The 13289-nt window shown below is 41.3% G+C and overlaps 2 protein-coding genes across 4 annotated transcripts in view; one reads left to right on the top strand and one right to left on the bottom strand.

Annotated features, from left to right (window-relative positions):
• Window positions 1–1540: 1540 nt before the first annotated feature.
• LOC136358578 (uncharacterized) lies at window positions 1541–2645 on the bottom strand (the record flags this gene model as incomplete). The annotated part of the gene is made up of 2 exons (XM_066314454.1): window positions 1541–1749; window positions 2579–2645. Coding segments are annotated over 2 exons (276 nt in total), but the record flags the coding sequence as incomplete, so codon positions are not given.
• Window positions 2646–2788: 143 nt separating this feature from the next.
• The window catches only part of SLX4IP (SLX4 interacting protein), a 70297-nt gene continuing 59796 nt past the window's right edge, over window positions 2789–13289 (top strand). For 2 of the 3 annotated variants that reach the window (XM_066316532.1, XM_066316530.1), the window contains exons 1-3: window positions 3317–3431; window positions 4171–4303; window positions 6799–6847. In XM_066316532.1, the coding sequence (XP_066172629.1) occupies window positions 6821–6847 (27 nt within the window). In that variant the 5' untranslated portion in view covers window positions 3317–3431; window positions 4171–4303; window positions 6799–6820. Of the gene's footprint in view, window positions 2853–3316; window positions 3432–4170; window positions 4304–6798; window positions 6848–13289 lie in introns of those variants that run through there. The other variant, XM_066316531.1, reaches the window with a different exon arrangement.

Genomic DNA, 13289 nt, shown 5'->3' with positions numbered 1-13289 from the left:
TCGCTGTTAGGGACACGAAAGAACAAAGCAGGCAGCACAAAGGTCAGCAGGAAAAGCTCTCTTTAATTTTCTGACTCCATCTTATATACACTTGGATGAGAAGGGAAAAGATTGGCTACACAGGTAGCCACCTCTTTGACCTCGTTGGTGAACATCACCATCAACCATCTTTCTCCTCCCAGAGGGGAAATATGTAAACAGAACAGATGCTAAAAATAGACACAGTTTTCTTGAAGCTGCGTGACAATAAAGTACAAACAAAGAAAAGCAGGCAAACTTGGGGCAACAACTGATCCCCACCTGTCTGCAGCCTCCTTCCAGGTGGTTGTAGAGAGCAAAGGGGTTGCCCTGAGCCTTGATTTCTCCAGGCTGAAAAGCCCCAGCTCCCTCAGGCACGCTCCTCACACTGCCCTTCTCAGGACTCACTGAGCATCTCCATGTCCTCTCTGAAGCTGGAGCCCCTCACCACTGCTGAGCACAGGGGACAATCACTGTCCTGGTCCTGCTGGCCACTCCACTGTTGCTCCAGGCCAGGATTCCCTTGGCTGCCTGCGCACGCTGCCTCACATTCAGCTGCTACCACCAGCATTCCCAGGAATCTCTCCAGCCACTCTTCCCTGTAGCTCAGCACAGGGCTGTGACTCAAGTGCAGGACACAGGACTGGGCCTTGCTGAACCTCAACTGGCCTACGCATTCTATAATGCTTTTTAACGGAGAAAATCTACTAATACGATTTGACTACAAACACAGACAGTGCATCGCTTATACCTGTTATTAACAGCTTCAATTCTGACCACTGCTCTACACTGTTACCAGCAGGACTGTGAGTAGCAGGGTACCATAAACTTCACTGAATTGCACTGAAGTATCAAAACTGCAGTGGTGTCCATCTGATTTTAATCGAGAACAAAAGAACTCAACTAGTCAGCAGCGCTTGCCAGGCAACAGAAACACCAGCTTTTGATGTTTCAAACACCTTTAAGAAATCTGGCTCAAACAAAGGTTTCTTACTTCAAGATGCCCACAAAGAAAGTTTTTCAGTTCGTAAAAGTTAAATCAAAGTTTATTTATGTTTCTATGCAAACTCTACGGTATTTACACTTGTATTTCATTTTGTTTCATTCTCCATTGTAAGCACTACCGCTATTAAAACAGAATATGTTACTATGTAAAGCCACAATTATTTCTGGACAGTTTTAAGCCTGAAAAGACACTGTTATAGACCCAGTCACAAGAGTCTGATTGCTTCCTGAAGTTACTGGAGCTTGTTTTAACAGATCTTTAAGACATATAATACCCTCATTTAATTGATCCCATCATGTGGGATTTAGCAGTCGTTTTTGAGATTTATGATGCATTTTTTGGGTCCATGGAGGTACAAAAAATTAACTCACTTGCAAGTTAGAATAAAACTCTAAAAGACTAAAGTTAGAACACCAAGGCTGTATCTGTTTGAAAATTCTCAATTAATTCACCTTCTCCCTCAAAGACACAGATACCACTAATTAGGCAACTTACCCCAAAATCACAGTGCTAATGCTATTTTTCTTTATTTTTGCGATCTCTTTGCATCATGAATGTCAGAATCCCAGGCTCTGGAATAAAATCCTCTGTCTTCACTTGGAAAATAGGACTGGACTTCAAGTAACACCAGCCCCAGTGCACTAGCCCCAGGCTAGTTCCCATAACAATCAGAACTTTGTTGTCGTTCCAGAAGGTTTTAAGACCCACTGCAAACTGGCATCTACCTAGGTAAAGATAATTTATTATTTTAAACATACTCTAGAAATTCTTTTTTTTTTCTTACTCTATAATAACAACACTGAACAGATGAAGCTGAATGTTAATATCTTTAATTGCAGTGCAGCAGATGACTAAAACACTAAACACAAAGCTTTACTCTGTGAACCTAAAAAGAAACCCCAAAATAAACAAACTTCAATTCAGACATTTTGAAATGTTAATTGCTACATTTGCTTCGAGCTTTGGCATGCTAAATCTTAAACACAACAAAGCTTTATCTAATTATAAGCACTACTGCTCAGATGCTAAATATTCGGAGCCCAAAAGCAGGTTCAAAAAGCACCTTTCTCCCCTACAGTCAATAAAATTCAATGAGTAGCTGAGCTCCTAAGGAAATAAAGAACTTTTAAACTGCAGGCAAAACAAAGTGAGATGGTTCTGACACCACTTTACCTTAGCACAGCTTTGCCTGACCACCTTTTGGCATTCAGAACCTGCACCAACACGAAGAGAGCAATAAATTGATCCTCGTGTAATAAGAAATTGGAAAAAAAAAATCTTCTATGCGACTTCGCACGTATACCCACACTTTATACCAAAACACCTCATTGCTTTGAGCGGCTATAAAGCTATAACTCGGGGAAGAAACGCTGCTACATCCGGACAACTCCATGCCCCTGACAAGTGCAATGCCAACTAGCAGCCACCTCCCTCCATCACCTACGGAGCCCTCGCAACCCACTCCTCCTCCTCCTCCTCCTTCCCGACGACCTCGCAGCGCGGGCGCTGAGCGGGCAGCAGCTGCCGCGGGCACAGACCGCGGCCACGGCGCACCTGAGACTTCTCCCCCTCGGGCAGGGAGGAGACGAGGGAGGCACAACCACGGAGCCTTCTCACGGAGTCACAGCCACCCGCCCCCCACACGTTCAAACGCGCCCCGGCAGGAAGAAGAAGTGCAAGAGGCACGACCCCGGACGTGCCGCCCGTCCCCGCCCGCCATTAGCCGAGCGCAGCGTCACTCGCGGCCCGGGCCCGCCTCGGCCGCCGGCGGCCATTTTGCGTGCGGGCAGCGCGGGGCGGGCGGCGGCGACGGGCGCGGCCATTTTGGGTAGGGCAGAGGAGCGGCGGGAGGAGGGCGCGGCCATTTTGCGTGCGGGCGGCGCGGGGCGGGCCGTGGCGACGGGCGCGGCCATTTTGGGTAGGGCAGAGGAGCGGCGGGAGGAGGGCGCGGCCATTTTGGGTAGGGCAAGGGAGCGGCGGGCGCGGTGTGGGGAAGGGTACGGCCGCTTTGTGCCGCCCGGCTCTTGCGGCTGCGCTTGGGGCTCCAGCTCCTCTTTTCTCCTCGGTTAAACCTCTGAGGGGATGCTCGGAGAGCCGGGGCTCTGGCGGCGGTGCCGCTCGGCTCACACCGAGTCTCCCTCAGCCGCGCTGAACCGTTTCTCATCCCCGCTCACCCTGGCCAAGCACAGGCCGGGCTTTAAATCGTATATATATCTCTAATCTTTCGTCCTTAACATACCTGCTGCTGTAGGCACTCGGCCGTACACCTGCGCCCAGCTGTCTGAGGCTTCCTGTGGGCGGGCAGAAGTGCCCTGGCCAACACAAATTCAAATAACTTTGTTCCCTGACCTCCGCTTTTCCTTAGCTCTTCTGCCTTCCTGTATTCACTTTTCCTGTTTTCAGTCCTGTAAGTACAAGAAATACTCCTGTGAATACAGTAATTCTTCTCCTGTGTTCACTCCTCTCTCTGCTCCTGCAGTCGCTGTCAAGAATACCTCGTTTTATATTCATGCGTTAATGAATGGGTTTGTTTTCAATTTCCTTTATAGTTGCAGAGTTTACGACTGTAGCCAAAATACAAGTATCTAACGGCTGATCTCCGTGCAGAAAGGAGTATAATTTTTTCAAATTAGATAGTAATTTTTCAGTGCTAATTGCATTCAGGTGTTTCACAAAAGCGAAACAAGATAATCGTACCTGTTTGTGACGGTCCTTTGATGCTCGTCGGAAGCGCCGAGTTGTTGAGCCTTAAATGAGAAAGGGCAGTTTATGAATGAAGGGGTGTGAATAACAATGAGGAGAGAAGGTGCTGACCGACTGGAAGAGCGTTTTTCAAGGGTTAAGTGGAGTCATTGGCAACAGTGGGCATAGAAATCCTGAGTGGCAAATGGGAAGATTGTAGCGTGTCTTTTCAGAGTTAGAGATGCATTCCTGGAGGTGTGAGTAGCTGAGCATTGCACCGCTCGTCCCAAGCTTAGGATCCGCTCCCAAAAACTGACCAGTGCTGGACGGGAAAGTTCGAAAAACACCTCTTTTATGTTGCAATAGTTAATTTCGAGCTGCAAAAAAAAAAAAATTAGTTAATATCAGCTCACCCTACAGAGTTCCTTAATTAGCGTTTGTTTGTTTGTTTGTGCCGTTTTCAGGTGTCCCGTCTCCCCACGTGTGGTCAAGGCACCCGGTGATGGGCAGTGTGTGAAGTTTGCTGCTCTGTCTCCAAGTGTATGCCAGGAGTTTCCAGTTCTGCATTTCCTCACCACGGGAAGCTGCTTTGTTAAGGTAGGATGCTGCTCATCAGCTGGCAGAGGACACTTGAGTTTGCTCTCTGGGTGACATGTTTTCTGGCTTCTCCTGAGTATCCACCACTCCATTTTACTCAAATTTAAGAAAAAGATATTATGCCACATTATTCTTTAGGTGTGTCTCACTCCAGCTACAGGCAACCTGTGTGTTTAATTCTAAATCATATCTTCGTGCACTTGTATCAGCATTTTAGGTCTTGGAATACTACACATCCCACATAAAGGTTTTTTTTTTTAATATATATGTAGTCATGTGAGGAGGTTTTTCTGCTGTATTTGCTTATCTTCCTATATCCTTATGTAGGGTTTATTTTAGAGGTGTGCAACAGAAAAAACATTCCATGAGACAGAATCTTGCTGTCAAACAGTAGTGGCTGTAACAGACCTCTGTTTTTGGTGTTTAATTTTTTTTTAAAGACAGGAGACGTATTTTGGGCTAGCTTTTTTTTTTTTTTTTTTTTTTTTTTTTTTTTTCTTCTTTCTTTCTTCCTTGAACATTTGATGTGTGGTTTTCCTCATCTTCTGATGTCCTAGTGTTGAGTATTTTTTCACCTGTGTCACTTCGGTGATTTCCCTGATGGTTCACACATAAAATATTTCCTTTTTTGTTTTCTGTGGATTTGCTTACATTTTGTCTGTCTGCTGTATTTCCTTCGTCTTATCTTTGTGGTCAGTGCAAAGAATGGGGTAGTTGGCAAACTCCCAAAGTCAGCTTACTCCCAGGAAGAGCAAACTGAACCAAAGCTAACTTTACTTGTGCATCCTTTTCCTTTTTATGTTTTTCTTCTATTATTTTGTAAATTGGATTTGGAGGGGATTTCTGCCTGTTCTCACATGAATAGTAGTAGATGTATTGCAACAGTATCATTTGGAGAGTAAATTGTTATCAGAAAGGCATCAGTGATGCCAGGATAAGTTCAGCTGAACTTACTGCAGGACTGAACTGAACTGGGATATCTCAGGTGGTCCAGAGCTCTGTTACTTGCATTGTGTTTCTCAAAATGGCCATCAGTAAAGTTGGCAGGATTTAATCTGATAAAATGGAGAAGTTTCCAGGGCTGCTTGGTGCAAGGGAGAATGATAGTGGCATAGCACAAGGCATGATGGTATTCCAGCTTCTGTGTGCAGGACTGTTCAGAATTTTAAGATTAAAATCATCTGTGCCACGCTGTGTAGTTTTAAAGTGGGTGTTGATCTTCTTTTGCACTGTTTTGAAGTTAAATAGTGATATCAGCTGCATTTTGAAACATGTGAGTGTAGTTAGTGCCTGACAGAAACACATGTCCCCGACCTGACTTGCGTCCTGAAATTTTGTCAGCTCTATCACAGTACTTCATTGAAGTATGCAATGACAAATGTGTACACATTCCTCAGTTTTTTGTAGTTTGCTGTACCATCTCCTACAAAATTGGCCAAATTTGTCATTTAAAGAGACTAATCCTTTCGGAAACTTTAGATTACAAAAGGCAGCTCTATTCTCAGTGTGGTTTCTGTTGCATTTCATTTATTGCAGACAACAGCTACTGATTTTCTTTATTTTGAAGCTTGAGCTGTGCTCTTTGGATACTCTGCCTCCTGCCACTTTACTGAGACTCTGCTTCACCTGGTTTTCTGACCCATCCAAGTCTCTTTGTTGTCTGTTGGCTCTCTTCCTACCCTCTGTGAAAACAGAATGTGTCATGGTTTTTGTATTCCTGTTTTTTGTAGCTATTAATTTGGTACTGTAGGGCCCATTGCATCTCTCTCCTGAATCCCAACATTGTGGAGTTAGCTGGAAAGACTTTATTGAGTTTAACTTGATTTTCTCCTTTTTTGACAAGTCAGTTTTTGGCTCCTATATATGTGGAGGATGATGAGCTTCCCAGCTAGCTTCAGTGCGTGACTGTAATTGCCAGTTTGGAAAAAAAGCTTAGAAATTAATTGAGGGTTTTTTTTCTTGAGCCCAAGGGAATGTTCAACTTCTAATCCTGAGGTACTTGGAACAGTCTGAGGCAGGGTCACAGGCTGTGCAGCTCAATATACTTCACTCAGGGTCCCAAATTAAGTGATTTAGGTCCTGTTTGGGATAAGCAAGAGAGGAGGATGTCCAAAGTTCACTTTGCTTTTGTGCAACCACCAGAAGACTCAGCTCATGTTGCTTCACATGTGTAGTACACAATTTTAAATAACATGTCTATATGGTTGGATACCATAAACTATAGTTTCTTACTTGAAAGAGTTCTAACTTTGTGTTTCCTGTGTTGGATGCAGAGTGCCTGGACGCTTATGAGGTTCACTAAAAGAAACCAACACAGGTAGTAAAGTAATTTTCCTTTACATAAGAGTTTACTTTGTTTTTTTAAAAGCAGAGTGTAGGGTTTGAAGAACTGTAGTCATGAAGGAATGAGCCACAGATGTGAAATTCCTTCTTGATTGCTGTAGAGACCTGAGTGTTTCTCCAGTGCTGATCACCTTTAATTGTTATTTTTATAGGACCAGCTTACACTGACCTATCATGGCATCCAACAAATTTGTCATTAAGGTAAGTAGAATGTCATAACTTAAAAAAATAAATTTGTAATACTGCTTAGAATGTGTCTGTTGATACTAAAAGTGCATCCTTCAGGCTTCTGGTCATAGTAGCATAGTTTATATGAGCTTTTCTCTCCCTCTGGAAACAAACTTGGAACTGCTGCTTGACAGTTCATGACAGAGTGTGTCTGGGGTCAGCTGAGGATTAAAATGGTGTAACTAAAAGTGATGAGTTGTGCAGTGAGAATTAGAAACTCTGTGAATTTTCAGAAAACACTGTTTGCTACCTGAAGTAAAATTTCGGGTGGACTCTTTCCTTACTCTCATCTTGTAATACTATTTATGTACTTCCTAGGTCTAAGGGTTCCTGGTTTAAGGTGTAGCAGTTCTTAAACTATTTATCACACTTCACATTTTATTTGTCTCTTTTTGCCTCTTTTTCCATTTTCAGGGATTTGTTTCATGTGCAATAAAATGCCGTTGAAGTTCATTTTGCAGACAGTCAGAGACTTTTGGTTATGTGCTGAAGAGCAAAGCTTTTCAAAACATTCTGTAATGAACATAGCACTTCATAATTCTACTACTATAACTATATCAGGTAAATGATAAATAAACCTGTGATTAGCACAATATATTATTCTCCTGAAAGTGTTTATCCCAGGAGTTTTCATAACACAACAGATTTTTCTTCTGTGGATATGCTTGAAATATTTTGGAGGAGAGCTACAAAATCCTTCCTGAGTGATCAGGCTGTGGAATCTGTTGAAGCTTGGTTTTGTAGGCAACCAACCTGTTCAATGAGAAAGCCAAACACTTAATTTTTGTGTGCTATGTGTTCTTTTCCAAGGAAAACTGCTGTCATTTAGTGGGATAGCTGCTTTATATTTTTTACTATTTAACAGGACTGTAAATCTTCAGTTAACAGTAGCATACTATTCAGTGCTGCTGAGTTGATAAAGGGACTTACAGGAGAAATGTCTTTGATTTTGAGCACATTTTAGCTGATACTCTGTGCACCACTGATGTGAGTAACAACAGGAGCTGAGGCTGAAGGCACTGCTCTTCTCAGCTGAGAGCTCTTGATGTCATCAATATTCACTCAAGTTCCCAAGAAAAAAAAAAAGGGACGGGATTTGGAATGTCTTTGCTTGATAAAAAGCCTGAAGACACTTGGTTTCTGAGCTGCATCATTACAACTTTATCATTCAGCAAGGATGTGTTACTGGTGTTCAGCATGGGCCTTGCAATCACCAAATTCAGCATCTCTGGCTGCCTGAGGCAGGTCTGGGTTCTCACTGAGGATGTCTGTAGGTAAACAGTATCACAGATAAAGCTCTTGAAAATGCTACTGAAATACTTTTTCTTTCTTACAGTATTTGAGTAAGTTTTTGCACGTAACAAATGCTGAAAATTAACTTGACGTTGACCTGATTGAAATTCACTTTGTGCGCGGATTAAGATTTTACTTGTTATGTCAGGGATTTTGTCTGTCAAGTTTTGCTTCTTTAAATCCACTGGATTTGTATTTCATGGGAATATTTTCTAAGGCTTTTCAGCTCTCACATAAGTTTTGCAAGGAAGATCCCCATGCAGCAGATTCTGCATGAAAAACTATTCCTGCTTGTCTCTGTAGGTGGAGTACAGAGAATACTATATTCTTTATTTTAGATTCCTTGTGTTCAAAATTGATGGGAGCATTTTACTGAGTCTGAGAATGCTCAGGACAGATGTGCTGGAGCAAGTCCACAGGAGGGACATGAAGATGATAGAGGGATGGAGCTCCTCTCCTGTGAGGAAAGGCTGGGAGAATTGGAGCTGTTCAGCCTGGAGAAGGCTTCAGGGTGATCTAACTGTGGCCTTCCAGTACCTGAAAGGAGGAGAGGGGCTATTTATTAGAGCATGTAGTGACAGGGAAAGGGGGAGTGGGTTCAAACTGAAGGGAGAGTAAGTTTAGATTGGATATTAGGAAGAAATTCTTCCTTATGAGGGTGGTGATACACTGGAACAGGTAGCCAATGGAAGTTGTGGGTGCCCCATCCGTTGAAGTGTTCAAGGCCACTCAGAGCCCCCTGCAGTCTGACCTGCTCTTGGAATGTGTCCCTGCCCCTGGGAGGAGGATAGAACTGGAGGAGGGACGGTTTCTAAGATCCCTTTCAACCCAAACCACTCCATGATTCCATGTTTCAGGTGCCTCGCCTTGTCTTCTACATTCTCTACTTTTAAACTTTTAGTTTTTGTGAACCTGTGTATGTGAATCTTTCTGGTAAGAGAATGAAAAGTTCAGGTTATCAGTCTGTCAAATCTTAGCTGACTGTGCAGTAATTAAGTGGAACCCCCCTCTAATTTAACTTCTCTTATTAATGCTTGTTTTATCTGCGATCCCTGCGCCCTGGTGTAATGGTCGCTTACTGCCAGTGGGGGGAGCAATTGGTCTGCTTTTGAGTGGCGAGCCTAAGCTTGGCTTTATGAGCAATTAAAAGGGATTGAAATAAACTAATTGATGCAGTAAAATAGCTTTAAACCTTAATACAGAAACTACACTTAGGTCCTAAACACACTTTCTTCACCTACCAAGCAGCTGGATGACACAGTCTTGATTTGCAATAGATAATATTTTATGCAAGTTAATTTCATCATCAGTTTTCTATTTTATTTTATATTGGTACTTCATAAAGCACTGCATGGTAAAATACCCCCAGCATATGAATTTAATTAATCTTTCCCTGTGTGTTGCTAAAATATTTTACTGCTGTTCTGAGAAATAAATCCTAACTTTAATTGGTGAAGCTTAAAGCAAAATCTTGAACTCTATGTGGATTTCAAAAATAATATCACTAGGGCCTTGTTTAAAACTTTGGACAAAGTAGAAAGAATTTCTCTTCCAGAATTGTGTAAATTGACTTTATTCATGCCAAGCTGCAGAACTAAATATAGTAATTTTTATGGCTGCAATAGAAAAAAATTTCATTTACTGTTTTGTGCAATTTGTTCATTTGCCAAAGACGGAAGAGTAACTTGTTACTACATTTCAATAGCTCAGCTCAAAGGGAAGCTTTTTTTACTTTGTTTCCTACTTGGAGCACTGCTGTGTCTCAGTTTTGTAGGCCTTAGATTAAGATAATTGTAGTTTCAGTGTTCCCCCAGCTCACTCTGTGATTGATTTTTCAGCATTGTTGCTCCTTGTTACCAATTTAAATTACTGCATGCTGGACGTGCATGTAATTTTTTTTAATCCTTCCTGCTAATTTTTTGCTTGCTTTAAGTGGCAAGTTCATTTGGAACAGCAAGCACAGCTTTTTGTTTTATATTAGGAACAAAGATAGAAATACTGGATATGATTGGACAGGGAAGTGACAGTGGGGTTGTAATATGATCACTTTGTGTACTTTGCTTTTTTTACATTGAAGTATCTTAAAATGTAATCATTAAGATACTGACTTATAACCAAAGGCATCCTAACATCTGTCTTTTGAATCTTAGGAGTGCTCCATGAAAGAAAGTGTGTGTAGCAAGAACATTGATTATAGGCTGGAACAGCAGGTAGAAGGAAATGGAAAGCCATGTTCCTGTCAGACAGTGTCCCAGGATGGACTGACAGCCCTGGCTGGGTCATTTTAGGGTCTGCTCACACACCTGGGGATTGTCTTGGGTGTGGAATAACAAGTTGAGAATTTATGATGAAGTTTATTGTGATATTTTCAATGTTTTCTTTTTTTAGCTACCAGTTGAAATGTAATACAATGACAGTACACTGGCAAAGATTTCTCCACCAGTTGTGCCCATCTGGATGATTCTTAGGTGACATCTCAGAGGACTTGGGAGATTGGAGTTCACATTTCTGTGAAATGTGTTCATTGAGTCAGCTGATCAATATTCCTGTAAATACATGGTTAAGCCATAATGTTTTTGTGAGAAAGTGACGTGTTTTCTTCTTTTGGAGAGCTGTTTGGAGAGAAAAAAACTATGGACATGAGTAGGCTTTCTTACCTGATTTTTTATTTCTCTCTGATCCCATATAGTGAGTTATAAAAGATAACAAATATGTTTACTATTATTGCTCTATTAAGTCCACAGATACATGAGTACAGTGCTCTCAAGTGGAGAGCAAGGATAAGGAATGCTGTTTGTACTTAAAGTAAATTTTTATGTATTGTGACTGCTCAGAGTTATGAGACTGATTCTACAGCTGCTTTTTTGTGTACATAGTTGGGAGTGTGTTAGCATTCTGAGTTTTGGTTTGAGAATTAGGGTTTTTTAGAGAGTACTTCGTTAAAATAACAAATTAATACAGTAAAATAAAATAATCCTGCAAAATAAAAACATTTTGTATGTGAAATTCCTGTTGTTGGAGTACTCACAAATGTTTAAATAGAAACATTTTAAGATTAAGTTTCTGTGATTTAAATGGAATTTTCTAAAGTATTCTAAAACTGAGGTGCTGGTGTTCTCCAAACAGATTAAGGGTTGTTGAGTTTTATGTGTATTGTGTATTCTTATATTTGCTGTTTGGGTCTTCAAAAATTAAGAAATAGTTATGTTAACCATTAAATAGTTGTTTTCTGGAGATGGAGCTTTCCTGAAGTGGTATTGCTCAGAACAGCTGGAAATACAGGTGGTTGAAATGGTATTAGCAAGTAGCATCACACTTCACTCAGCTGTCATATTTGTTTCTGTAGAAATGGATAAAATCGGATACTTGACTAAAAGGGCATAGAAGTCTTAAAGAAAATGATGAAAAAGGGGCAGGAGGGAATGTGCTTTAAACTAGGAAGTGCAAACAAGAATAATGGCTGGAGGGACATCTATTTAGTTCTCTTTCTTAATGCTCCATTTAATTCCCAATTTCATGGGACCAGATATGGAATGGCTAAAGTGATGAGTAAATAAGTTCCAGAAGAAACAAAAGAAGAAGTTAGGAAGTAGAAGGGGGAGGAAAATTAAGTATACAATATAATTCTAAATCTCCTGGAGTCAATGGAAGTTTCCTCACTGACCTCAGAGGATTAATTTTCAAGCCTAGGGAAATGATGAGTGGATGAAGAGTTGAGAGATTAAAGTGTTAGCAGAAGGAGAAAGGAATAGGAAGCCAGAGGGATAAACAACAATAGTGGAAACACTGCTTTCACAGGGATCACTTCAAATAAGGAATAAAAGGATCATTCAACTTGAATTACTTCTTTTGGTAATTCAAATCTAAATAGTTTTTAAAGTACTACTTGTGCATGAAAATCAGGTTTTTTGCTAACTGTGAGCACTATACTGCTGTGGCAGTGATATGGGTTTCTAAATACCCACCATACTAAGTAATGTGTTTTTTCTCTAATCTAAATAATTCAAAGATGTGAGTTCCATGATACTTGCCATGTGCTTTATTCCTGACCAGCACTAGCAGATTTTACACCTGCATTGTTCAGCTTTGTGGAGATCCTGGTGGTGCTGCCTGCTTGACCCCTGAGTCCAGCCCTGAAGGAGGAAAGGATGGGAAACTTAGAAGCAGACTTGAATTTCCCTGAGTCCAGCAAAACATGGGGGCTTAGCAGTGATGCTGCATGGGGTCACTGAATGTCTTTAGGTCCTGGGAGAGGCTTCAACTTATGCTGTAGGTGAAATTCTTCAGTTCTTTCCAGTGGGTTCAGATGGAGGTTAGTAGGCTGGGAGGTAAAGAGATCCATGTTTCATGCAGTACCTGGTAAAAACAGTTTCATGATGCAGGGATGCAGATTTTGCTCTTGATGTTTATGATCATGAAAATTTTGGTAATTTTTCATGTAGCCTCTCCTTACTTTGGACAATATAGATGGATTCTAGTATGTGGGAGCTATCTGAATATTTGATGTAAGAGTGTATTCTGACAGGATTGTGGAGGAAAGGGGAGAACAGTGACTGACAACACGTTTTTCTTTTCTCCTGATTTTTCTTCCATGTAGTTCACAACTTCCTTAAAAGGCATCTATTTTTAATAGCAAAATTATTGCTTAGTTTCAATTCTCAAATAAAAGCTTCATTTCTGGACATTTTGTGTTCCAGTCTGGGGGACATTTTGTGCTCCCTGCAGCACTTACTCAACCGTGACTTTGCAGTATTTTCCTTGAGTCAGGAGCCAGACTTTTCCTTTAATGGTCCCACAGCGCACGGCCCCGTTTCATTGTTGTGCTGCAGTCATGGCTGTGCATGGGCACCGATGACGCTCTGCTATTGTGAAAACCCTTTAAACTGCTGATAAAAGTGATGACTCATGGTCACCTGATGAAAACAGATTCATTACCGTGACTCCAGAAAGTTTAGCTCCCATGGAAGTGTTTCACTTCCCACACTAGTTCTTCTAAAAGAGATGATGCTGCAGTTATTTTCTAACAGTTGACAGCTGCCCAATTAAGTGCGACAGTGTGGTTGGCAAAAACTGGAATTCCAGACTACTTTTAATAATAGTTTAAGGAACTAAAATCTGTATG

The sequence above is a fragment of the Sylvia atricapilla genome, chromosome 3 (assembly GCF_009819655.1).
Source record: "Sylvia atricapilla isolate bSylAtr1 chromosome 3, bSylAtr1.pri, whole genome shotgun sequence".
In the NCBI taxonomy this organism is placed as follows: Eukaryota; Metazoa; Chordata; class Aves; order Passeriformes; family Sylviidae; genus Sylvia; species Sylvia atricapilla.
This window is presented reverse-complemented; position numbering and strand designations above follow the sequence as displayed.